This window comes from Balaenoptera ricei, chromosome 2 (assembly GCF_028023285.1).
Source record: "Balaenoptera ricei isolate mBalRic1 chromosome 2, mBalRic1.hap2, whole genome shotgun sequence".
NCBI lineage: Eukaryota > Metazoa > Chordata > Mammalia > Artiodactyla > Balaenopteridae > Balaenoptera > Balaenoptera ricei.
The window spans coordinates 70102563-70128354 of NC_082640.1; the positions used below are offsets into that span (position 1 = coordinate 70102563).

The 25792-nt window shown below is 43.3% G+C and overlaps 1 protein-coding gene across 1 annotated transcript in view; it reads right to left on the bottom strand.

The window, feature by feature from the left end:
* Positions 1-23872, bottom strand: part of MAP2K1 (mitogen-activated protein kinase kinase 1) — an 81958-nt gene extending 58086 nt beyond the window's left edge. Inside the window, exon 1 of the mRNA XM_059912969.1 lies at positions 23296-23872. Within this exon, the coding sequence (XP_059768952.1) occupies positions 23296-23375 (80 nt within the window). The 5' untranslated portion in view covers positions 23376-23872. The remainder of the gene's footprint in view (positions 1-23295) is intronic.
* Positions 23873-25792: the final 1920 nt, after the last annotated feature.

Here is a 25792-nt window from a genome sequence, read left to right on the forward strand (position 1 = left end):
TCCCATTTTACAGATATGGAATTGGAGGCCAGGTGTAGTTAAGTAACTTACCCAAGGCTAGAGTTGGAATTCCAAAGTTTGATCTTTTCTCCACACCAGCTGAAGAGCTCATGTCCTTCAAACAAATCTCCCACTTAGCTCATCCCTAACACCAGGTATTTACCCATTAGTGACCTATTCCTTTGAGGTAAGAACTGTGTTCTGCTAAAAGGTAAAATCCCTGAGAGGACAACAAATTAAATCTACCCAAAAAGGAAATTCTTGCAGAGGAACATCCAAGGCTGATACTTTTTTTTTTTAAATAAATTTCTTTATTTTTATTTATTTATTTTTGGCTGCACTGGGTCTTTGTTGCTGCGCTCGGGCTTTCTCTAGTTGCAGCGAGCGGGGGCTTACTCTTCGTTACGGTGCGCGGGTTTCTCATTGCGGCAGCGTCTCTTGTTGCGGAGCACAGATTCCAGGTGCGCGGGCTTCAGCAGTTGCGGCTCGCGGGCTCTAGAGTGCAGGCTCAGTAGTTGTGGCGCACGGGCTCAGTTGCTCCGCAGCATGTGGGATCTTCCCGGACCAGGGCTCGAACCCGCGTCCCCTGCACTGGCAGGCAGATTCTTAACCACTGCACCACCAGGGAAGCCCGGCTGATACATTCTGATTGGGGAGGGAAGGGAAGCGATAGGACACTGCCCAGGTGAAGCACACGGGACAAGCAGTAAACAGTCTGGTGGCATAAGAGAGCTGGCAGGGACGGGGCAGGAAGTGCTGAAAGGAAGAAAGCACCAAGGATAACCCAGGTAGAAAATTCAATAAACGTGTGGTCACCATCAGAAAAACAAAGGCAGCGCTGGGTCTGGTGGTGGCCACAGAATGGGAGTGGCTGACTGTTCCTGAAAGGACAAGCTGGTGTACTGTGGCCTTATTAAGATGATGTATTTGACCCTATCCATTCCCTGCTCTAGAGAAAGACCTTTTAGAAACTCCCTGTGTAATAATGGTCCATGCTGCTCTGTGAATGAGAGGTGCAGCTTGCTCTTCAGGGAGAAAGGACCCAACGTGACCACAGTCTTACCCAGAACCATGAGGACAGCTGAGTCCCCAGGGCAAAAAGACCAACAGCTAGTGCCCAGAAGCACAACTAAGAGCAGTAAGATGTAGTCAGAAGAAACACAGCACTCAAAACATGTCTCCAGTGCTAGTCCATGCTGAGAAATTTTCAATTCTCCAGACCTGTTTCCCTCCTTAAATACACGACCAACATGTTTGTTACAGCTAGGCCCTTCTCCTTGCCCAAAGCACACACAAGAGAGGTCAACAAACCTCTCCTCTGAGCACCCATCACCTCTGGGGAAAATCCCACTCCCTAGGTGACTTTCTAGCAACTCTCAGGGAATCCTGAGATCAGGATCAGGGCTAGAAGTCCAACCAAGTGCTCACTTAGGCACTCAACTTCTTAAACTAGAGTGTGGAAAACTACTAGTCAGGCTCTCCAATTAAGAGCAGTTGGCCTCGTGGGGTCAAAACGTAGCTGGCAGAAGTAACATCATGGACCAGAGAGAATGAAATTTAATTAAAACTAAAACTGATAGTGCTTGCTTCCATCTTATAAAAGAAGGTGGAGGGCAGGGAAATAAGTGTTTGTGCTAACAAACACACTCGGAGCAGAGGATACCAGAGGACCAGAAGGCTAGCCCATAGTTTAAAAGGGCCTGCTCCTGAGCCTTGGCACAGGCAGAAGCAGGCCTGAACAGCACGCAGGGGTGGAGCTGGAGAGCTGAATTACGTTGCAGAATAAAATGGGAGAGACTTCTTTTGGGAGTGGCTGTGAAGCAGCAAGAAAGGAAGAAAAGGATGCACCATGGCAGAGTGGCAAAGGTCATTTAAGCCCAAAGATACCTAATACCACTAGATTTTAAGTTGTCTTTATTGCTATGATACATCCTCCCCACCCCAGACCTTCAGTCCAATCTGCCATGCACACAAATAGCTTTGTGTATATTTTGTTCTTACTGTTGTTGACGGAAACCAGAGAAAGGGCGCCAAATTCCAAGTTTGTTCAACACAGAGCAAAAAGAAGAGAAAAATCACAGGAAGGGAAATGTGAGTCCCAAAGAAGCACAAGTGACCATGAGAATGTAAGTCTCCAAGACTGCTCTAATCTAAAGGAGTGCAGGGGATAAGGAACTGGAGTAGACATCTAGCTTATAGCTGTGATGTCTACAGATGTGAAAATGCAATGCAGATTCATTGTGGAGCATCCACGGTGTGACAGGCACCATCTACGCTAGAGGCTAGGGAGGTACAGATGAGGAAGACAAGGTCCCTGCCCTCACCAGGCAGTGTGTGGTGTCTGTGTGTGTGTGTGTGTGTGTGTGTGTGTGTGTGTGTGTGTGTAAGAGACAGGGAGATGGAGATGTAGAGATGATAGAGAGACAGAAGAGAGATATCACAGTGCAAGCCAAAAACAGGGAATGGTACTAACAAGTACAGCAACAGCTACGGGGTAAGGGAGACCATAATGCTGAAAGTGAGGTGGGCAAAGTGGGGTATGGGAACAGAAAAAAGACAACTCCATCTAAGATGAGGATGGGAAAGTGAAGGTCAGAAAATGTAATGTCCACGTTTAGACCTGAAAGATATCAGTTGTTGCAGCAGAGGGAAAAACACTCCATCCAGGCTCCATCCCACTGTTGGTGGGACTGTAAATTGGTGCAGCCACTATGGAAAACAGTATGGAGGTTCCTTAAAAAAAATGAAAAATAGAGCTACCATATGATCCAGCAATTACACTCCTGGGTATATATCCAGAAAAAAGAAAACTCTAATTTGAAAATATACATGCACCCCAATGTTCACAGCAGCACTCTTTACAATAGCCAAGACATGGAAACAACCCAACTGCCCACCAACAGACGACTGGCTTAAGAAGATGTGGTACGTGTATACAGTAGAATATTAGCCATAAAAAACAACGAAATATTGCCATTTGCAGCAACGTGGATGGACCTAGAGAATATAAAGCTTAGTGAAATAAGTCAGACATAGAAAGACAAATACTATATGATATCACTTATGTGTGAAATCTAAAAAATAATACAAATGAATCTATATACAAAACAGAAACAAATTCACAGACATAGAAAACAAATTTATGGTGACCAAAGGGGAGGGAGGGGACAAATCAGGAATAAGGGATTAACAGATACAAACTACGATACCTAAAACAGATAGCAACAAGGATTTACTGTATAGCACTGGGAATTATACTCAATATCTTGTAATAACCTATAATGGAATATAATTGCCAAAAAACCAAATCACTACACTATACACCTGAAACTAACACTATTGTAAATTGACTATATTTCAATTTTTAAAAAATCCTAGTTTGGAACCTTCATAGAAATAGAGTCAAGAGCTGCACAACTCAGGAGATACTGGCTTCCTTTAGAGAAAGAGTGTGTAGAAATCTGAAGTCTAAAAACTGCTGAGTTCAGCTTTCCAGATCCTTGAAAGTCCAGCGGGGAGTTCTCTTTTAGATAATTAACCTCCCATTACCTGGTCCAAAGACCGGCTCATAGAAGCCTTTGACAGTAAAGTCAAATCCAGTCCATCACGCATACCAGCTCATTGTAAGGACAGAAGTGTTTCTCTCATAACAAACCACAGTCCTGGAGCCAATTCCTGAACCCAACACTGACTTACATTATTGCTATCTATGCAATACATTTATAAATGATGGTTGCTTTTCCAGTGATGCTTGAAACTCAACAAATTCAGTTCACCTATTTCATTTCATATACGCATTACTGAATTCCTGAGGGCTATTTTTATTTGCAAAGTTGCACCCTCTGTCAATAATTTGCCTCCAATCTATAACCATGCTCTTAACAAAAGATACCAAGATTGTGGAATTAACCCGGGTCTGGAGCCCTCCATCCTTGAACAAGACCTCTCACGTGCATTAAATGGAAGCATCCTCTTGTCCTGTGTTACAAAAGACTGTTACGAACACAGTGAGAGTGTGTTCTGAAACAAATAGCTGAACACGTTAACAAGACACTTTTTCTAAAACAAACAAACAAAAATACCTTTCTTCTAACTTATTCTTGGTTAAAAAAGAGTGTGACTGTGGATGACACCTCACATTAATTGTGAATCCTCAAAGAGCATTAAAGAATACACCAATGACTAAGATTAGAAAACAAAATCTACTAAGATAGTACTCCACTGCACATTAAACTTGAGTTATTAGCTGTGGAGAAAAACAAGACAACTGCAAAACCAGCCTTGTTAAGCATTCTTTGGATCTTGGTCACTTTAGGTTAAAATTCTGCAGGCTCTGCCTGGCATTCAAAAGAGAAGCATGTTCTTACTGCAGAAGATAAAAAAGATTTGTCCACCAGGCTCTTCCTCTTCACTTCTCCCCACCCACTTCCTTTTATTCCAAAGGAGAATGGCTCTCATTTACTCACTGGTTTGCCACATCCTGCCTCAGAAGCTACTTCCTAGGAGCTGCCTGGGCTATTCTGAGAGGAGCTTTAACTCCTTCAGGCCCCCAGACCCTAGGACATTTATGACATCCCTGCCCACCATCATCATTTACAGTCTAGTAACTAGACTCTATTTGATCAGATAATTAATACTCCCAACTTTCTTTGTGCTGGCTTGGAATTAAGCACTTTACCTACAACAGAGTCAGGTGGAGGCCACATCTCTTGGTCCTATCTGGGGGCTCCAACTAGCCCAGCTTTGCTTAATCAGTTAAAAAGGACAAAAAGTAGAAATGATTCAAGCACAGGTATCAAGAAACTCAATGCACATAACACTGCATTTGATATCAGTGAAAGCCCAGTGGAGCCAATCTCCTGTCCCACATGAGCTCTGTAAGCTAACACCGACATTCATTCATTCCATGTTTAGAGACTACCTACTACGCACCAGGCCTGGGCTAAAGATGGGGCATCAAGACTGAACTCCTGATCTCCAGAAGCTCACAGTGCAGGTGGTAAAACACAACAGATACGTGTGAAGATCACCACACATACACACCCCCCCAAGTGGTTTGTCTCCTGAGTAGTTCATGGACAGTCCCACTGGAGCTTTTCCAAGGGAGACCATGCAAACTTTCATGGTCGAAATAATATCTGACTTCAGCCTTCAAGGAGGGGTAGCCTTCCAAACACTGGCAATAAAATTGGGTGAGAGAGGTTAAGTAATGAGCCCAAAGGACACAACAATTTAGGGGTGGAGCCAGGACTCCAACCTCAGCTGTCTGCCTCTGCAGATCACACTCCTGCAGAGCAAGGAGCACCCACTAAGAGTCAGAACAGAGTTTGTATCTGTGGGGGAGCGCGTCATGGTATCAAAAGAGGAGCAGGGCATCAATAGCTCCTTTTTTCCCCTAAATTAAAGAGACTTGAGATCTTCGTAGTAAAGAAAGTAGAGGAAGATACAGATATATTTTTAAATCAAGAAATCAATAAACACTGACCACCTACTACAAGTAAATCCTATGCAGAGAACTGTTATCTTCTGCTGTTACAGCTGGGCTTCCTGCTAGACACATCATCCAGTGCAGGTCAACTGGCCCCTCTGGCTGGCCAGGCATGTGTGCCCCTCCCAAAAATACCCACTCAGACGATAGGCCCACCCCTAACAAGGGAGGACCTGAGACCAGTTGACGGCACACCAATTGCTGAGCTCCCAAGCGTCCCCAAGTCCGCTTGGCAGGAGATGTAGAACACCGAAGCTTCTATGACAAATGAGGGGTATTATTTCTTTCATGCTCCAGACTTGGACCTACTGTTACATTGTACTAATCTTCAGCAGTCTGAACACCTGACTTTGGATTATGTATCTATTCGCCATATTTGAAACATCAAAATCAGATGATTTCTAGAGCCAAAGAGCCAAAAAGGTATACCATGAAGAGAAAAATTAACAATAGTTTTTTCTCTCCCTCCACATATCCTTATCATCCTTCCCTCTTTTTTTTTCCCTGAAAGTTAAATTCTATTAGTCAAAACCACACAGGGTTACCCCTAGGCTGCACTGACTCTACAGAAATCTGTCAAGACTTTAGTTGCCGTTACCAAAGATATGTCAAGAGAGGCTGTGAGGGTCAACAGGAAATGAACTCACTCTGTGCTGGGGGCCTTTAACAATGAGCAACTGATCACCTTTATTCATTTTAAACTGAACATACAGACTCTGCCCTACTTGTAAGACAGATCGAAGCGCAGGCATTGGGACAGGCCAGAAAACAGCCCCACTCTCAAGAGTAGTCAGGGGCCTCGGATCTCGATTCAGGTCTTCGCCAGCTGTACAACACCAAGTGAGCTTCCCAGCCTCTCTGGACCTCAATCTCTTCACAACACGTCCAGGAGACTGAACTACCAAAATCTTTTCCACATTTAACATATAAGGACAGACAGGTGGCTGTGCTTGGGGGAGAAGGAATGAAAGGTGTTGGTGGTGAAGAGGATGATTAATATAACATAATGCTATCCTGGGTCTGGAAATAGCCTGGCCTAGTGCTGCGTTCACCTTATCAGCCTAGATTTATTAGGGGGGGCGCAGGAGGGCTGGTGGGTGGGAATCACAGCCACCTACAGTGAAATTAAACTCTTTTCCCAAATGAGTTCTGCTGAAGTGTGATTTATCCAGAGTGTTAAAGTACTTACCAGCAGTATGAAACCATGTTACTGAAATTGTATTACTGCACAAACTTAACTTTTCCCCAAATGTGATTTGCAGAGAGGATGCAGAGCTGAGAATCTTGTGTCTGTGGCCATCTGTCCTATCCCAATCCCTGGAGAGGCGTGGGGGGAGAGTGTGAAAAGCCACAGGTGCCGTGTATATTCAGTCACCGATGTCACACATCCATCAAAGAGCCCAGCAGTTGCTGGGGATAAGTGTTCAGCTCAGCATGCAAAAGAGGCTTGCCAATCCATCTGGCCCCAAACATCCCCTGAGCCTTCCTCTGTGCCAGGCATGGTGCTGAGGGAACACCACAGAGTGTCACCGCCAGTTTCCCCACTGGGCTAGGAAGGGACTATTGACTGAAAAGGCAGTACAAAGGACTACAGGCACTTAACTGCCTGGGTGACACACACGGCCCTTAACCAGGATCAGTTTCCTCATCTACTGGGTAGAGATAACACACATCCCGCCTGCCTCATGTGGTTGAATGAGGAAATAAACAGATGTAAAAACAATAAAGAGTACACAGAGCCTCGCAGAACAAATGCTATGATTACCACCAACACTGTGACCCTCTTGTGCCAAGATATTATAAACTGAAAAGAGTCAACCACTCATTAAGTCAAAGTCAGACTTCGCAGGGATCAGCAGAGTCTCGACCTTGGGAGAGGAGCATCTTCTGCCCTCTGCCGTCTCAAGGCTTAAGTCGTTCAACAAAATTTTACCAAACCAGATGCTAGGGAACATGATGTGCACTGGAGATAATGATGAATAGGACCCGGTCCCAGGCTTCCTCAAGTCCAGTCCAACTGGACAGAGATATGCAAACAAGTAACACGTGACGGGATATGTACAGAGTGCTCTGGAGGGTGGAGTAGATGACTGCTACCTGGAGTGGGGTGGAAGACAAGTCTGTGATGGATTTACAGAAGAGCTGACCTATAAATTGAACAAGATTAGGATTTCATCATGCACTGAAGGTGGAGAAGGGAATCCCCAGTAGAAGACACAGTCTGAGCAGAGGCCAGGGCCCACTGAGGAAGATGTTTGGAAGAAATATGAAGGAGAAGTTGAATCCTAGATCTACCTGGAACTGACCCTCAACATCTGGTTTGTGCCACAGGAAGGGAGTGTTACCTTCCCTTTTTATGTCAGTGACTACCCCTCCCTATTCCTACACACACACACACACACACACACACACACACACGTGCAGCCCAGGAAATCCTCTTTAAACTCTTGGAGAAGAAGGCTGAGCTTCCTGGGTGGTGCCTGCCGGGCAGATGGCGGCCTAGAGAAGCTGGGAGGAGTCTATATTAGGCTGTACTGCGGCAGTTGTTTCCTAGGCACCTTTTGCAGCCTCCTGTTTCACTGAAAATAATTCTTTTGCTTCCTGCACATCCCCAGAAATTGCAAGTATGCCCGGCGTTGTCTCTATTCTAAGTCTGTGTGGATAAAGAACAGCTGAAGAGCCTCATCACTGGAAGTTCTTTGGGAGGTGGGAATTTTCTCTCCTTCTCGCCTGATAGAAAATAAGGCACCCTGGGCTGGGAATCTAGTCCTGCCCTTATCATGAGTCCAGTTAATCATCAAAAGCAGTTTACACACACATATGAATCCTTTCTGCTGGGTAGGGGTTGTTGTGCCCATTTTACAGATTTGGAGACAGACTCAAGGATATGAAAACTTTCTAGAAATTAGACCCTACTCTAAAAAACAATACAGGAAGACCTCTGGGTGCTCTGCCTCCCCCGCCCGCCTGCCCCTATGATCTCAGACAGAAAGACCAGATGTCAATGCCCGCTGGGATCCCTTCCAGCTGTCCCCACCATCTTTAAAGTCCTCACTGCCCCTACCTTTGCACTCTCAGGGAAGACAGGGAAGGCACTCTCCTGGACACCTTGCCAACATTCAGATTTGCTTTTAATCTCTGAGCATACTCATGCACGTGACTTTAACACTTCTATAGGAAAAAGCCCAAAACTTTCATTTCTCAGTTTCTGAAAGACAACTTTCTAAGCCATGAGTCAGACTGAAATCAAACATCACATTTAGGCTTCCTAAAAATATTACCCCAGCACAATGCCTTGGTTTTGTTCCCACATGCCCATCCCCCAAGCCCACACGCATACACTTTAGACTATCGTTTAAACACTGGAGTGTATAATTTAAATGTCTTTAATAGCATCCACTAAAAGGACATTCCCATGTGATTCCTCACTTTACTTCAAAGCTATGATCCAAACTGGAGCTTTTACTGAATTTTAGGACTAAATAGTAGATATGTGGATAGCAAATACTGACAATAAAACTCAGAAAATTTAAAATGCATTCAACTCAGTCATAATAACATTGGCATCTTTTCCAATTTTCAGCAAAACTTCTTTTTGTCCATCTCTCAGCCCAGTGCCTGGTATATATTAGATATGTACTAAATATCAGTTAAATGAATGTTAATACATCTTAATCTTCTAAACATACAAGTTAGAAATCTATGGTTATAATTCTGGTCATAATCTAAATCTATTTGACCCTAACACAAATGTCATTGGAATAAACAGCAAATAACAAGCAGCTGCTGGCATTCAAAGTATATATACCTCTGTCATTTGAACTGTTTTGAAGTTGGCCTTGTTTGGAAGACAAATGGTTGGCAGCTGCAAGTTCAATTACAAAGTTCTTGGTAGGAAAGGCAGAGAAAGAACCAGGGGAATCAAAGTGCTATTTCATACATTAAGCATGGAATTCCTTTCCAACAAACATCCTTCATTTCCCTGGCGGAAACTAATCATTACATGCCCTTTGAAATTGGGAAAACTCAGGACTGTACTTTGGGAGGAAGAATCTAGTTTGAAGGCCAGGCAAAGCTCAGAGAGTAAGAGTCACTCCTTTTGCACATCTCTATTCTGCTAATTTTTTTTAAGGAAGAGGGTGGAACATAGGAAAAGCCACCAGGCAACAAGTCCAAAGGCCTGGATTAATTAAATGTATGACACTGAACAAGCTACTTCCTTCCTTTGTCCTTCATATTCTCCTTTGCAGAATAAAGGGGCAAAAATAATAAAAGAGTAAAACTGGATGACTTCTAGATGCTAATAGAATTTTCTGCAATGATGAAAATGCTGTAATCTGCTCTGTCCAATACAGTAAACACTAGCCACACATGGCCACTGAGTCCTCAAAGTGTGGCTAGTGTAAATGAGGAACTGATTCTTAACTTTATTTAACTTTAATTCATTAAAATTTAAATAGCTACATATGGCTAGTGGCTATAGTTCTGGTGAGTGTAGCTCTAAGAAGACCTTCAGCATTTTATGCAATCTTTGGAGGGCTATGTGGGAAAAGCATGGGTGTTAGAGAAGGACAGACCTGGGTTCTAAACTTAGTTCCACCACTTACTAGTTATGCAACCTTGTGCAAATTACTTAACTTCCCTAAACTTCATTTTCCTTATCTGTACAATAGAATATTATGAACTTTCTTGCAGATTTTTAGTGCAAATTCAAGACAATGGATGAAAATAGATCAGATACGCCCTCAATAAACGGTAATTTTTCCAGTTATGATGTCCTTCAGGGATAAGTTTCATGTCTTTTGCCTTCATCCTACTGTTCCTTCCTGATCTAGGACCCATACTTTATTACCCCACGCCTGGGTCCTACAGATGAAGCGCTTGTCTTTCAAGAAAGCCACTTGCTCAGGAATTGTTCCAGATCCTCAGCTAGGGGCGCGCCTCCAGTACCCAAGTCCTCTGTGCCTCCGGAACTGCTGATTTCCGCTTACCCTGTGTCCCCTCCACCTCACACACCACCTCACATTTCAGGAATTCACAAAACCCTTCCCCCTGATTGCCTATCAAGCTGAAACTTTGTTCAGTGCAGCCAAAACACCTGTTAGTGGTTTCTGGTACTTTCCTCGCTAACTCTCCCCTTGACTTCCCCTAGTCAATATTTTATAGCCTTTTATTTGTAAATGCTTTAAGACTTTTTTTTAATAATTGCTCAGTGATTTAGAATACTCAGAAATAAAAATGCAGCAAGCTACATTTATGGCTAACCCAGCGTTAGTTTAATTACCAAAATAAAACAAGACAAAAGACTATATTTCAAAGGAGTGTTTTAGTAAAATAATAAAAGTGTTGCACTATCTAAACTAATATAATGTGCTATGAACCTGGTCCAAATGTTCCTCTGGTCCTTCCTTTGGTGAATAGAACTTTTCCGTGGCTCCAATGTCCAAGTTTTATCAGTGGACACAAATGGATGCCTAAGATAAGCAGAATATATTTCCTATTGTTAATAATTATTGGGATGTTAAACTACCCTCTTTTTCTTGTTTTTCTAGCATTCCACAGACTCAGAGAGAGAGAGAGAGAGAGAGAAGAGCTGAAATACAGGCTAGCATTTTGGTAGGATTTCGATCTGGATTTGAGTAAGCCATTAGACAAAAGGTTTACAGTTAGCTTGGAATTCCTGCTAACTTCTGAGGCCTCCCCCAACAAGGACATTCTTGAAGGATTATTTACTGAAGGATGAAATGAAATCAAACAGGGCAAATAATTTCGACTCTGAACTCTCAAATGTGGTGAGGGTCTAATCTAATTTTTAAAAAATAACCTGGATATGTAAGTTATAACTCAATAAAGAAACGTAATGAACCTGGATCCAGACAACCTGTAAGTACGACAATGTGATTGATTACTCTTGTCTTCTCCTCACAACTCCCCAAATTTCAAGATTTGACTGGAATCTGGAACTCATGTGGATCATTCACTCAACTCAATTGTTCCACTTTTTCTGAAAAGTAAATGCACTTAAGAGCATTTGAAATTCTGAACCTTTCTTGGTAACAGGTAAACTCAAAATAGGTCAAGGTGATCATTTCACAGGGACTTTTGTCTGTGGTTATTTTGAAAACCACTGCTTTAAAAACTGACATTATGAAGCTTAAAAATAGGCCTTCCTACTAAGGATCCTGGACTAAAATAAAATACCCTTTCCTTCCCCCATTTCCTCATTCCCTTTTCCCTCAAACACCTTAGGAGAGTGGTGATATAGAGGGATAGCCTTTTCCAGTGTTTCTGATTATTACTTGAAAAGAGGTTTTTAAAATTTTTTAAGAATACTGGGTAAAGTTACCAAAGTTCAGTGTTGGGTAAACTTGGAAAATTTTCAAACCAAGTAAGCATCCCAAGTGAAAATATGTCTGAGCTGGGATAAAAGTTCAAGCACTTTCTTCCACTCCAACTGTGTGAACTCCCAGCAAGTTCTCCTCACTGCTCCCTCCACCCCCCCCACCCCCACCCCACCCCCACACCCCGGTCTGGTTTCCTCATCTTGCAAAAGGAGTCAGAGGGCTGGAGGACCTGTAAGGTCCCATCCAGCCCTAACAGGCTCTGCTTCTATAAAGCTGGGCGGCTGCTTCCTATTTTCATGACTCCTTGGAGAGAGCAGAAAAGCCCCTGGCCCAGAAGGTCCCTGGGAAGCCTCATTATACTTAAAAGTGGTCCCCTGGGACATGAGAACTGCTATTGAGAGCAATGCAAGCTGAGATGGCTATAAAATAGAAATGGTATTGAGAGAGAAGAATTAAGTTATGTTTTGCAGATGACACTAGTAAATCTAGAAATACTGATATTCAATCAAAAAATTACTAGATATATGGGACTTCCCTGGCGGTCCAGTGGTTAAGACTCTGTGTTTCCACTGCAGGGGGCATGGGTTCCATCCCTGGTTGGGGAACTAAGATCCCGCATGCCCCGCAGTGCAGCCAAAAAAAAAAAAAAAATTACTAGATATAATAGGTGAATTTTAAAAAGCTGCAGGATATAAACAATTCATACAAATCAAACCACAGTCAAGATGGAAAACACAAATTTAAAAATGTTCAATCACAACAGCCTCAAAACGTTAGGTATTTAAAACATTAACTTAGGACACAAGAGAGTTATTCAAAAGAAACTATAAAACCATAACAGTAAAAGAGGAGGAGACATTAATAAATGGAAAGATAAACCATGACAATTCTTAAAGTTTTCTTTAACCCTACCCAATTTAAGAAAAGGGAAAAAAAAAAAAAGACTATCAAAACTACATAAGAGTTAAAAGGAAATTTTAGAAAGAGATAAAAATACCATAAAGACCAAATAAAAGTAAACCTGAAAATACAACAGATAAAAATCCTATTTAATAAACTCCATGAAGATATTAGAACTCACTATGTAGAAAAATTAACATAGACCCATACCTCACACCAAGAACATTAATTAATCCTAGATGGGACCACATAAGGGGCAGAAAAGTCTAGAAGAAAATGAAGCCCCATCCTCCTATTAGTTATGAAATGATGACAGATGCCTAATACTAAAGAAAAGTAGGCTATACCATACAAAAGGCATGCTTTGCAAAATAAAAAAATATTTTTTCCTAAGTAATACAATATAAAAGGAAAACATCGCAGTGGGACAATGTAGTAGCCACATAATTTATAAAACTTTAAAATACAAAGCACACTGATCTATTGCTTCAACAAACCAGAAGACAAGTAACTGTGTACTGGCTAATAAAAGACACGAACTAACAAAAAATAAATAAAATACAAAGCACATCAAAGCTATATAGACGTATCTATTAAAGAACGGTCAGAGGAGAAGAAAAGTTTGCGTGAAACTTTTCAAAATGTTCAGCTGGTACCACAAAACCATCCCACCTACCTCTCCAGCTTCATCTCCTGCTACCCGCAGCGATGCACCCAGCACACTAAACTACTTGCCGGCTCCTCCACACATCCCAAGCTTTCCCACTTGTGTGAAGTTGCTCATCCTGAGCTCTCTTCCTGCCATGCCCCCCCTCCCCCATTCCCATGGAAATCCTAGCCATCCTTCAAGACCCAGCTCAAATGTCATCTCCTCTGTGAAGGCTCTCCTAATCGTCCCCACTGGATGTGCGTTCTTCCTCCTCTCAATGATCTCTGACAGTACTTTCTTTGTACCTCTTCTCCTGGGGCACTTTTCTTACTCTGCTGCCATCTGTTTCCTTCTTCTTGTGTCCTTGCAACCTCTCCCTCCTCTCCCATATGAGATTTTAAGATCCTTGGAGGCAAAGACAATCTTACCACCTACAGCATCCAGCATAGCAAATTACATTTGCTAAGCATTCATTAAATATTAGTTTAGATTGAATCGATGAAATACAGAAAATAATCCCATTTCAAAAATACAGACTGGCAAACAATTAAAGCAGACTGAGGAGTCGTCCTATTAAACTATCAAAAAAAAAATTACTAAGGCTTCCCTGGTGGTGCAGTGGTTAAGAACCTGCCTGCCAATGCAGGGCACACGGGTTCAAGCTCCAGCCCAGGAAGATCCCACATGCCGTGGAGCAACTAAGCTCATGCGTCACAACTACTGAGCCTGAGCTCTAGAGCCCACGAGCCACAACTACTGAGCCCATGTGCCACAACTACTGACGCCTGCGCGCCTAGAGCACGTGCTCCGCAACAAGAGAAGCCACAATGGGAAGCCCACGCACCGCAACAAAGAGTAGCCCCCGCTCACCACAACTAGAGAAAGCCCGCGCACAGCAACGAAGACCCAACACAGCCAAAAATAAATAAATAAATAAATAAATTTAGAAAAAAAAAGAAAAAGAAGGGACTGAAATGAGGATCATTTGCTTGTAACATGTCCTCCCTCTGTAAAAAAAAAAAAAAATCACTAAACTTCAAAAAAAAATAAGCCAACTTCCTGAAGCTTGAGGGACCAGTTCAAACATACATTGTAAATTGCTTCTGTCTCTTTATGGAACATATTCAGTTAATATGTAACAAAAGCGGTAACATGGTTCATTGCCTCTGATTCTGTTTATGAATTAATCTCAAAGAACAAAACAAATGGGTTTAAAACATTCATAAGAGTGACAATAAATAATAAAATTTTGAAAGCCACCTAAATAATCAACAAAGTGTCATTTGTGAAGCCAAATCCTATCAAATTCTATTCTTTAGCCAAAAATAAGTGACAAGCATTAGAATTATGTCTACGTGTAAAAATGGGGGGGAGGAGAGATCCATCAACTGATCACAGCTATCTATATATGCATATAATGGAATAACCAAAAGTTAAACTGGAAAATTTAATGTCTGAGGTTCTTTCTTTAAAAAGATGTTGATACATTCAATTTTCTTTTAAAGTTGTACTTGAGCAGGCAAATATGCAAAAAGGAGTTGGGGGGAAAAGAAATCACTCTACCTTTGTCCGATTTTTCTTCAACCCCCATGTAACCTCTTCTTAATCTGACTCAAAGCAGGATACCCCTGGGAGCTTCACCAAGAAATGAGAGGCAGAGATCAGCATTTTTAGCAGTAGGCCCTGCACCAGGATTCAGAAAACACCTGCTCTTTTAAAAACAAAAATGCAATTCATTCTGGGAGGTGTTAACTTAGCAAACAGGTATGTGAGCCTTCAAACAGCTCTCATGGGCTTTCAGGCAAAGAACAGGACATGAAGAAAAAACACAATCAAGTGGCCAAAAGAGACCAAGATGATTTTATCAAAACTGGCAACTTCTGGAAGGGAATACAAGAAACAAAACTGGGACGCTAAGCTTTCTTCTCAGGCTCACCTCATCTTCTTCCCAGTCTGTGGGTTCTCCAGGTTTTCTCAACATGTCAGAAAGATTCACCATTGCTTGACCTGTGCTTCCTATGCATGCGGTAGAACTAACTACCAATTCAGACTGAGGGAAGCTCGCAAGGGTTTTTTGTTGGTGGTGGTTTGTTTTGTTTAAATATTATTTTGGTTTTTTCCAATCTACCAATAATGATTTACTATATTAAGAGTGTAGTGATGTAGACCCAGGGGTTCAAAAAGGTATGGTCCCAAATAATCAAATTAATGAAAAAAAGACACATAAGGAACATTTAGAGAATAAGAAAGCATATGACTTCAAAATGATATCGTATTTAATGTGATGTTTGTTACACAATATAGGCCAGAATACAAAAGGGGAGGGAGAAAATGTGAGTTAACATTAAAAGGGGCATAAGGCTTAGGATGAATTTTAATCCTTGGGTACTTTTAAAAAATTTATTATGGGGACTCCCCTGGTGGCGCAGTGGTTAAGAATCCGCCTGCCAACGCAGGGGACACAGGTTCGAGCCCTGGTCCGGGAAGATCCCACATGCCGCGGAGCAACTAACCCCGTGCGCTACAACTACTGAGCCTGCGCTCTAAAGCCCGCAAGCCACAACTACTGAGCCCGCGTGCCCCAACTACTGAAGCCCGCGCGCTTAGAGCCCGTGCTCCGCAACAAGACAAACCACCACAGTAAGAAGCCCGCGCACTGCAACGAAGAGCAGCCCCCACTAGCCGCAACTAGAGGAAGCCCTCACCCAGCAACGAAAACCCACCGCAGCCAAAAATAAATAAATAAATAAATTTATTTTTAAAAAAAATTTATTATGAATTTTTTCAAACACAGAAATATGGAAAGAATAGAACAGTGAAACTCATACACTAACCAACTAAACGACTGTGAACAATTTTGCCCTGTTTGCTTTATCTACCATGTGGGTGTGTGTATTTTTTTCCTGAACCATTTCAAAGTAAGTTTCACATATCAACCATGAACAACAACATTCTCCTACATAATCATACCATTATTACATCTAAAAAATTAACCATAATTCTCTACTCAAATTTCCCTAATTGTCCCAAGAATTCATTTTACAGCTATCGCATTTTTTGATTCAGTACCTAACCAAGGTTCATGCATTACATTTGGTTGACATGTCTCCTTAGTCTCTTAATTCTCAAACAGCACCACTCCCCTACTTTTCCCCCATGACATTGACTTTTTAAAGAGACTGGGACAGTTGTCTTCGAGAATGTTCCACATCCTGAATTGGTATGCTTGTTTCCTCCTGGTATCATTTAATTTGTTTCTCCGTCCCTGTATTTGCTGTAAACAGGAAGTTAGATCTCAAGGCTTGATTAGATGCAGGTTTGGGTTAAACTTTAAAGAACAGGCAGCATATAAAATGTCCAAATCAACATGATTTATCAACATTTGCAATTTGGTATTAAGAACAAAAGGTAATAGTCAGCTGAGAAGGAAGAAACCAAAGCGGGCACCACTAACTACACTTCCCATTTGGATAGCATTCCAACAATCATAAAGTGCTTTCATACACATTATTTTGGATGATGCTCACCTGCCCGCCTTCCCTCACAGGTTTGTTATATTATCATCCTTCCTTTACTAATGAGGAAAACCAAGGCTCAGTGAAGTTAAATGACATGCCAAAGGTCAACAATTAAGAAGTGGCATAACTAAGTCTCAAGCTCAGGTCCTAGAATAGTATGGAGTTACTCAGAAAAGGCTACATGGGAGATGAACTGTATGCTAGGTCTTGTAAGATGGGCAGCATTCATTCATTCCAGGCACTGGGCTAGATGCTGGGGAAATATCAGTATACAAGACAGTCATGGTCCCTCCCCTCACCGAAAGTGTGGTGGCAAATACAAGACAAACATAAAATCACACAGGAAAGTGGAGGAGGGCATTCCAGACAAAGGAAACCATGTGAGCAAGACCGGACAGAGGTAAGAAGCGGTATGCTGGGGCAATGGGAGGACAATAAGGGGATCAGGCAGAGAAAAAGCGAGTTGGATGGGTAGCTCTACTGAAGTATTCTCTCCCTTTCTTTCAAAGATGCATAAGTAAGTGAAAGTAAAATGTTGTACGTGTTTATGTTCAAACAAGCACCCCACACATCTCCTTGCCCTGGGCTAAGTCATCTTTATGAACCTTTTTGCCATTTCTGTACCTGCTGCAACAACAGCAGAGACATTCTTCCCAAGGACACGGGCTTCAGCTGGCCCTACTTTTCACCTTAAGTTGTTCTCAAAAGACTGTGCCCGTATTAGTTATTGCAGCAACAAACGAGTAGAAGCATCCAAGTTCAGAACTACAAAATCAGTTAAAACCACTTCAAAAGCTTCTAGTTATCACGGTGTACATCCCAGGTAAGGCCATAAGAGATCCCCCAAAAGCACAACAACCTGTCTCAATGTTTCTGTCCCCTTCCTTAAGGACCTTCACACTAACAGATGTGTGTCCCTACAAACCCGGCAGAAACTGCTGATGCTATGAACGATGCTCTGAATGCAGTAATTAAGTCTGAGGGTTTCAGCCCCAAATCCAAAAGCTGTGGATGCCGCCAAGGCCAAGCAATGCACCTTCTTGTTTATTCAGCACCACATGGCCTTCAAAGCACTTCTGTATGTGTTATCTTTTGTAATCTTCATGATACTCCTTCAAGGTAGGAATGGTTCAATCATTTAATCAACAGATATCTACTGAGTACCTTCTATGGGCCAGATACTGATCTACTCACCGAGCAAGGAACAAATCAAGCCCTCACCTTCATGAAGCATACATTTTAGTGGGGGCGGGGTGAGGTGCAGATAAATACTTATGGTCAGTGCAACGTTACTTAGTGATAAGTGCTATGAAGAAAAATAGGGCAAGATAAAGGAGTAGAGCATGACAGAGAGTGCTATAATTAGAGTGATCAGGGATGGTCTCTGAAGAGACATTTGAGCAGAGGTCTGAAGGAAGTGAGGGAGCAAGTCATGTGGGTCTTTGACAGAAGAGAATTCTAGGCAGAGGGAATAGCAAAAGCTCTGAGATAGGAACGTGCCCAACGGACTGTGGAACAGCACAGAGAACAGCATGGTTGGAGCACATAAGTGAAGGGGACAGTGGAGGAAAACTAAGAACCTGATCAGGCAGGGCCTTGTAGGCCACTAAGGCAAAGATTAGGTAGACCATTCTCATCCTCACTCTACAGATAAGGAAACTAAAAGAGAGAAAGTCCAAAGGACTTGCCTAAGGTCAAAGAAAAAGTGAGGTCTCGGGAAGTACCTTGCATTGCCACCACGAATTCTACTCAGGGCTCACGCTTCTCCTTGTGGAAATTAAAAGCGTTCTTTAAAACACAAAGAAGTATGTGCCTTATCATGGAAGGAGAGGCAAGGTACCCTAAGACTCAGCGATTCCATTTCTGAGTACATTCCACAGGGAACTCTTACAAGAGTCCAAAAGGAGTCGCGTACAAGGATGGCGATGGCTGCACTGTTTGAGGCAGCAAGGGGTTGGAAACAACACAATTGTCTTCTCTAGGTGAATAATAAGTAAAATGTGGTACATGCACAAGACTGACTGCTCTGCAACCAAGAGAAATAATGAACTAGATACACGTATAACAGCATGGAAAGAGCGCAGAAACATGGTGTTTGGTTAAAAAAAAAGAAACTGAAATAAAAGTTTAGGGTGGTCATTGCTTCTGTTCAAATATTGTTGATTATCCTCCTTCCAAGAAGGCCCCTGCCCCCTTTGAAGGTCAACATGGCCATGTGACTTGCTTTACAAAAATGGGAGCAAAAGTGACATGTGTCACTCCTGGGCAGAAACTTTAAAAGCCAGAATGTGGTTCACAAGATTCCCTTTTCATTAAGCATATTTCAGACATGGTGCGTCCGTCAGCCTGAGTCCCTGATGGAATCCAATCAACAGAGCCTCCCACTGACCTGCAAGCATGTCAAACTACTGAGATTTTCTAGTCTATACCAACTGATGTAGATTTATAGCACAACAGGATTTTTAATAAAAAATGAATATAATTAAGGTGCACAACATGATGATTCAATACACACACACAGTGAAATGATTATTTCAGTCACGCTAATCAACATACACACCCCCTCACAAAGTTACTATTTTGTGTGTGTGTGACAAGAGCACACACAAAATCTACTCTCTTAGCGAATGTCCAGTATTCAATACAGTATTATTAACTGTAGTAATCATGCTAAGCATTAGATCTCTAGACTTATTCTTCCTATTAACTGCAACTTTGTATCCTCTGACGAACATCTCCCCATTTCCCCCACCTCCCCACCCCTGGTTAACCAACTATCTACTCTCTGCTTCTATGTATTCCACTTTTTTAGGTTCCACATATAAATTGAGATCATGCAGTATTTTTCTTTCTGTGTCTGGCTTATTTCATTTATCATACTGTCCTCCAGGTCCATCCATGGTGTCACAAATGGCAGGATTCCCTTCTCTTTTAAGGCTGAATAATAGTACAATATCATTCAGCACTCGAATTACACAAAACGATACTATCTATTGAATACCTCCCAAAGGCACACATATAGCCAACAAATGGGTGGAATTATAAGACCATATATTAAATAACCTAGAGTGGGTGAGATGGTGCCTGTGAAAAAAAGGGAAATGGAGAAGGGGGAATGAGAGTAAAGGGGAAAATAAGAGAAAAAAATGAAAAGGCATTAAAAGGTTTGTTAAACACGTGCAAATATTAGAAATTTCATTCACTCACTGATTCACTCCACAAACATTTGTGCACTTATTATGTGCCAGGTACTATTCTAGGTACTACTTACAGAACAGTGAATCCAAAAAGGGCAGTCCTATGCTTATAGTTTATGGTGTACAGAAGAGAGAAATATTTAAAATACCCTAAAAAAGATTGTGGACAGTGAAGAAATGTCATTAAAAAATCAGGTGACATGAGAAAGACAGACCTACCTTAGATTAGGTGGTCTGTAAACATCTCTGAGGAAATGACATTTATGCAGAGAGGTGAAGATTGCTTCCTTCCTAGCTTGGGAACAGGAAGGGATGATTCATTCCAGGCAAAGGGAACAGCATGTGCAAGGGTCTGGAGGGAGTATGGACCATCCCGTGGAGGAAGTGAAAGAGGATCAGTGTAACGGAAGAAAGGAGCAGCAGGAAATGTGGTTAAAGAGTTGGGGTGGCGGGCAGGCAGGAGGGGGATAGCAGCAGGCTCATAGCCCAATATAAGGAGTTTGGATTTTATTCTAACTGCAATGAAACCATGAAAACATTTTAAACAGGGAAATGATATGATCTTATTTCCAATTTATTTCATTCTAACTTAGCACCCTTGCAATATGCTCATATACTTTTACAAACTTGCAGAAGAAATATTTTTGCATTTTTTTCTTCAAGGACCCCCAGAACTTGCATAGACATCAGGTCCCACATAACCCAGCTCTGTCTGAAAGGGGTAAGTGCTATGTTAGAGACCAGTCTCAAGGTGCCAGAAAGCCACAGAGAAGCAACCTTGCCAATTTAGTACCAAGAGTTCTTTAATGTCAATGGATTTTTTTCTTTCGTTTACACTGTATGATAATGTTCAAATTTGTGCCCTGGTCTAATCACAGAAATCATGAGTACATCAGCTTTGCTTGAAAAAGGTGAAAGATGTAGATGTATACAGCTTTCCCCCTATTAGTGGCAGGAAACATAGGCAAACAGTCCCTGTTTGTCTCAGACAGCCTACACAAAGATGCCTCCTATTGTAACACAGCAATGAGTCATGGAGGTAGGTGCACATGGCACAGAAAACTGAGCAAGGGAGAGTCGTTTATCCAGAAGCTAAGGCACCTTAACACACATATCCACCGCCATGACTGGAAACTACCTTACCAAGCTTCCTTCGGCCTTCTCTACCCAGTAACAAAGGTACCAGCAGCTAACATTCATGGAAGGTTTCCTACTATTAGCTCATTTAACCTTCACAACTACTCTAAATAGGTTCTATCATTAGACCCATTTTCATAGGTGAAAAAACTAAACCTAAGCCCGAGAGAGATTTGTCCCAGGTCACAAAACCACAAACTTAGCCTGACTCCAGAATCCAACCTCTTAACCACTGTTTAGAATCTCCCAGTCCCACCCAAGCGTATCTGCCACCAACTCCAGGAGAGTTTCTTCTTTTCCTCCCAGTATTGTTTTCTTATAACAAAACTCCTCCCCTTTGCAAGAACACAGCAGTGGTGTCACAATTAACAACAGAAGGTACTTCCACTCAGTACCCTCCTCCAAATCAAACGGGAGCACATGATCAGGCCACAACATTCAAAATTTGTCCTGTCCTTCCCTGCCCTGGGGGGCTTTCAGACTATTTTAAGGGGATAAAATTCTGTACACTAAAACTGAACCAATCTTTGCAAAGTAATCCACTAACCTGTACAAGTTAATATCATGCAAAACAGACACTACAGTATTGAAAGGAGTTTGGGGACTTCCCTGGTGGCGCAGTGGTTAAGAATCCGCCTGCCAATGCAGGGGACAAGCGTTCGAGCCCTGGTCTGGGAAGATCCCACATGCCGCGGAGCAACTAAGCCGGCGCGCCTAGAGCCCGTGCTCTGCAATGAAGAGAAGCCCCCGCACCGCAACAAAGAGTAGCCCCCGCTCACCGCAACTAGAGAAAGCCCGTGCGCAGCAACTAAGACCCAATGCAGCCAAAAATTAATTAATTAAAAAAAAAAAAGAAAGACAGAAAGAAAGGAATTTGTCTGAGGAATGTGGTTGAGCTCACATCACAGGTCTGTCCACCACTGGCCTTGTGATCATTACAGGGATGGACAGAGCCACCAAGCCAACAGGTCCCCAGGCTATTAAAATTGAGAGAGTCAAAGGAAGGTTACAGAAATCACCAAAGGGCAGAAGATCCAAGCCTAACCTATTCATTTCATCAACTGGCTTCCTAAAGTCTCCAGTGTGCAGGTAAGAGATTAAGAACTAAATCTTTTCTGGTTATTTCTCCAGCTCGCCGGGTCTTTCTCCCTCAGACAGTCTTGTCCCTTATCCAGGACGCAAAAGAGTTGTGGGAACTCAGAAACATCCATGAAACAGCCGCATCATTGTTCAATGAAACAAAGTACTGGTTTGTGAGCAACACTGGAAGCTGCAGAGATGGAGCACCTTGTGTGTGATTTCCCAGACCATGGTGTCATGTCTCAGGTCGGAAGTTAGGGCTTATGGTCAAGCAAGGAACAGCCAGGAGAGACACTGATGAGATTTGTTTAATGAATGAATGAATAAAAAGTCAGAGGAAGAAAAGAAAAACCGCTCCCTTCGAGACAAGAGAGTTTCCAGGAAGGCCAAGGAATGAGAGCCCCCAAAGTCGACAAGCGAAAATCCACTGTGATGTCGGTGTACACACGCCCCCGCTGGCCAGGCAGCGGCCGCAACTAGGCACTCCCAGCCCACAGGTGTCAGGTACGAAGGTGAGGACTGCTCACAGGTCCCAACTCCACACTCTATACCGAGTTGGTCTCAAAGACGCAGATGCGATCTTAATTTTTCCAAGACATCTGCTCCCTTCTCCCGGTTACAGGCCAGAGTTGCAGAGGATCTGGGAGGGAAAGAGCTGAGTAGGGGCGGGCGATGAACCGGTTTTTACTTTTTAGGGAGAAGGAAAATGACCAGAGATCAGGGATGGCTGAAAGGGTCGGGAAAGGGGTGGGGATGGGGGCATCGCGACTCGTTGGGTCCACTGACTGGTCTTGAGTCAGGCGCACAATCTGTGCTTAGTCACCGATACCTCGGCTGCCGGGAGTTCCTCGCGCCTGGCAGCCCAAGACGTACGTGACGACCCGAGCGGAGCCCCGCGCGCCGCGCACACCCGACTCGGCTCCTGCGCCCGGGCCCCGGCCTCCCCAGCCCGGCCCCGGTGCTCGCCTCCCCCCAGACTTACTCAGCCGAGCTGGTCCCATTAACCGCGGAGCCGTCGGGGGCCGGGTTCAGCTGGATGGGCGTCGGCTTCTTCTTGGGCATTTTGGACCCGGGGAAGGCGCTCTCAACTCCGAGGGGAGGGCGGCCCCTCTTGCTTCCTCCCTCTGAGCTGCCCCGCGCCCGCCGCGCGGGGCCAAGTCAGGGCCGCGGGCCCGGGGGCTGCCTTCGGGGGGCGCGCCCTGCGCGGTCCCTTCAGGGCCGAGGGGGCCAGTGGCGGTCTCGGGAGACCCACGCCCCACTTGCTCGGCTCACAGGGAATCGAAGGGCTTCCCCGCCGGCGCAGCACGGCAGCCCGGGATTCCCTCCCGCTCTCCCTCAGTCCACCGGTCCCCGGGGCTCGAGGGGCCCCGCCGCGCGCGCACCACAGCGCTGCTCCAGCTACAGTCCGGGAAAGTGCGCCGCCGCCACTGCCGTGTTCCAAGCGACTCGGCGCAGTAGTCCCAGAGGGACTGGAGGGCGGGGGAGGGGTGGGGAAGGATAGGGAAGGGGGAAGCCTTGCCCCCCGCCCCCGCCCCGGGCAGCTGCGTTTTCCACACTCCCACTCGGCTCCGCCCCTTTTGCCTCGCCGGCAGCCAATGGGAACACGCCTCGGCGGCAGATGACGCGGAAATACGTCACGGGGCGCGGCGCGCTACTCTGGGGGCGGGGTCCGGCGCTGGCTCCACCGCGCCCTCTGCCGCACAGAGGCACCCAGGTGGACGCACCGGGGAGGGAGGTGACCTGGACTCAGTTGGTCGCCACGCGGTCTCCTCCGCTGGGGTGACTGTAGCCCACGGGCCGAGTCACGTTGATGGAGATGAAGTAATAAAACGAATAAAGAAAAGGACCCCTTCTTATTTCTAGAGGCAGCGTCGAGGAATAGACAAGTTGTCCAGAGACTCCTTGCACCTAAGGAACAGGCAAGTAGAAAGATACATATAAAACGGTAATACACAGTACTAGTCTACTGACGAGGGTACAGGGAGATGGGTGTTCAATGCTGATGAGACTTTAAATTGGGGCAACCTTTTCTGAGAGCAGATTGGGAATGTATTTTTAAAGCCTTTGAAAAAAAAAAAAGCCCTTTCTACCAATAATTCCAGTTCTATAAAACTTGAAGAAATAAGATGTGAATAAAGAGCTTAATGAGATAAAAGATGATTCAGGTGATTCAGAATACACATTCAGTCCATCTCTTCCCCTTTGCCCTTCCTAAAGTATTCAGTCCTAAAGGCATTAGGTGTGTAAAACAATGTAAGCCTCTGCACCTGGTGGTCCAGAGCAGGGTGTAGCCACCCAGCTGTTTGCAACATATAGAGAGTAAGGTTCCCTTTTCATTTTGTAGCCCTTGGTACTGTTTGAATGTTTTGTTATTATGTATATAAAGTGTTCGATTTAAAACATTTTTTATAAATTGTTTAAAGATTAACATGAGAATGTAAAATAGTGCAGATAGTTTGGAAAACAATCTGGCAGTTCCTCAAACAGTTAAATATAGTTACCGTATGACCCAGCAATTCCACTCCTATGTGCTCAAGAGAAATGAAAAACATATATCCATACAAAACTTGTACACAAATGTTTATGCAAATGTATGGCAGCATTTTTCATAACAGCCAAAAAGTGGAAACAACCCAAATGTCATCAACTGATGAACGGATAAACAAAATGTGGTACATCCATACAATGGAATATAACTTGGCCATAAAAAGGAATGAAGTGCTGACCCGTGCTATAGCATGCATGAACCTTGAAAACATTACGCTAAGTGAAAGAAGCAAGTCACAAAAACCCACACATTTTATGATTTCATTTATATAAAATGTCCACAACAGGCAAATCTATAGAGACAGAAAGTAGATTAGTAATTGCTTTAGAGTTTGGTGGGACAGTTGAGCAAGGAATAGTATAATAGAATGATAGCTAAAGGGTAAAGAATTTCTCTAGGAGGTGATGCAAATATCCTAAAATTGACAGTGGTGTTAGTTTCACATCTCTGTGAATTTATTAAAACCATTGAATTGTACACTTTAAATGGGTAAATTGTATGGTATGTGAATTGTCTCTCAATAAAGCTGTTATTAAAACAACCACCACATCAACAAGGAAATTCAGGGGAAAAATAAAATAGCTAACAGAGTCTTGAAGAACAAAGCTGGAGGATTTACACTACCATATATCAAGATTCATCTAAGACTGAGTATTTAAGACAGTATTTAAGGCACTGGCACAAGAACAGACAAATAGACCAATGGAGTAGCATAGAGTCTGGAAACAAACCCATCTGTATTTGATCACCTGATTTATGACAAAGATAACAATACAATGCAGTGGGGGAAAGGGTAGCCTTTTGGATAAATAGTGCTGGGTCAATTGAATATCCATACGGGAAAAAAAATGAGTCTTGAGCACTACATCACATCATACATAACAAATCAACTCTAGATGGATTATAGAACTAAACACAACTTTTAAAAGAA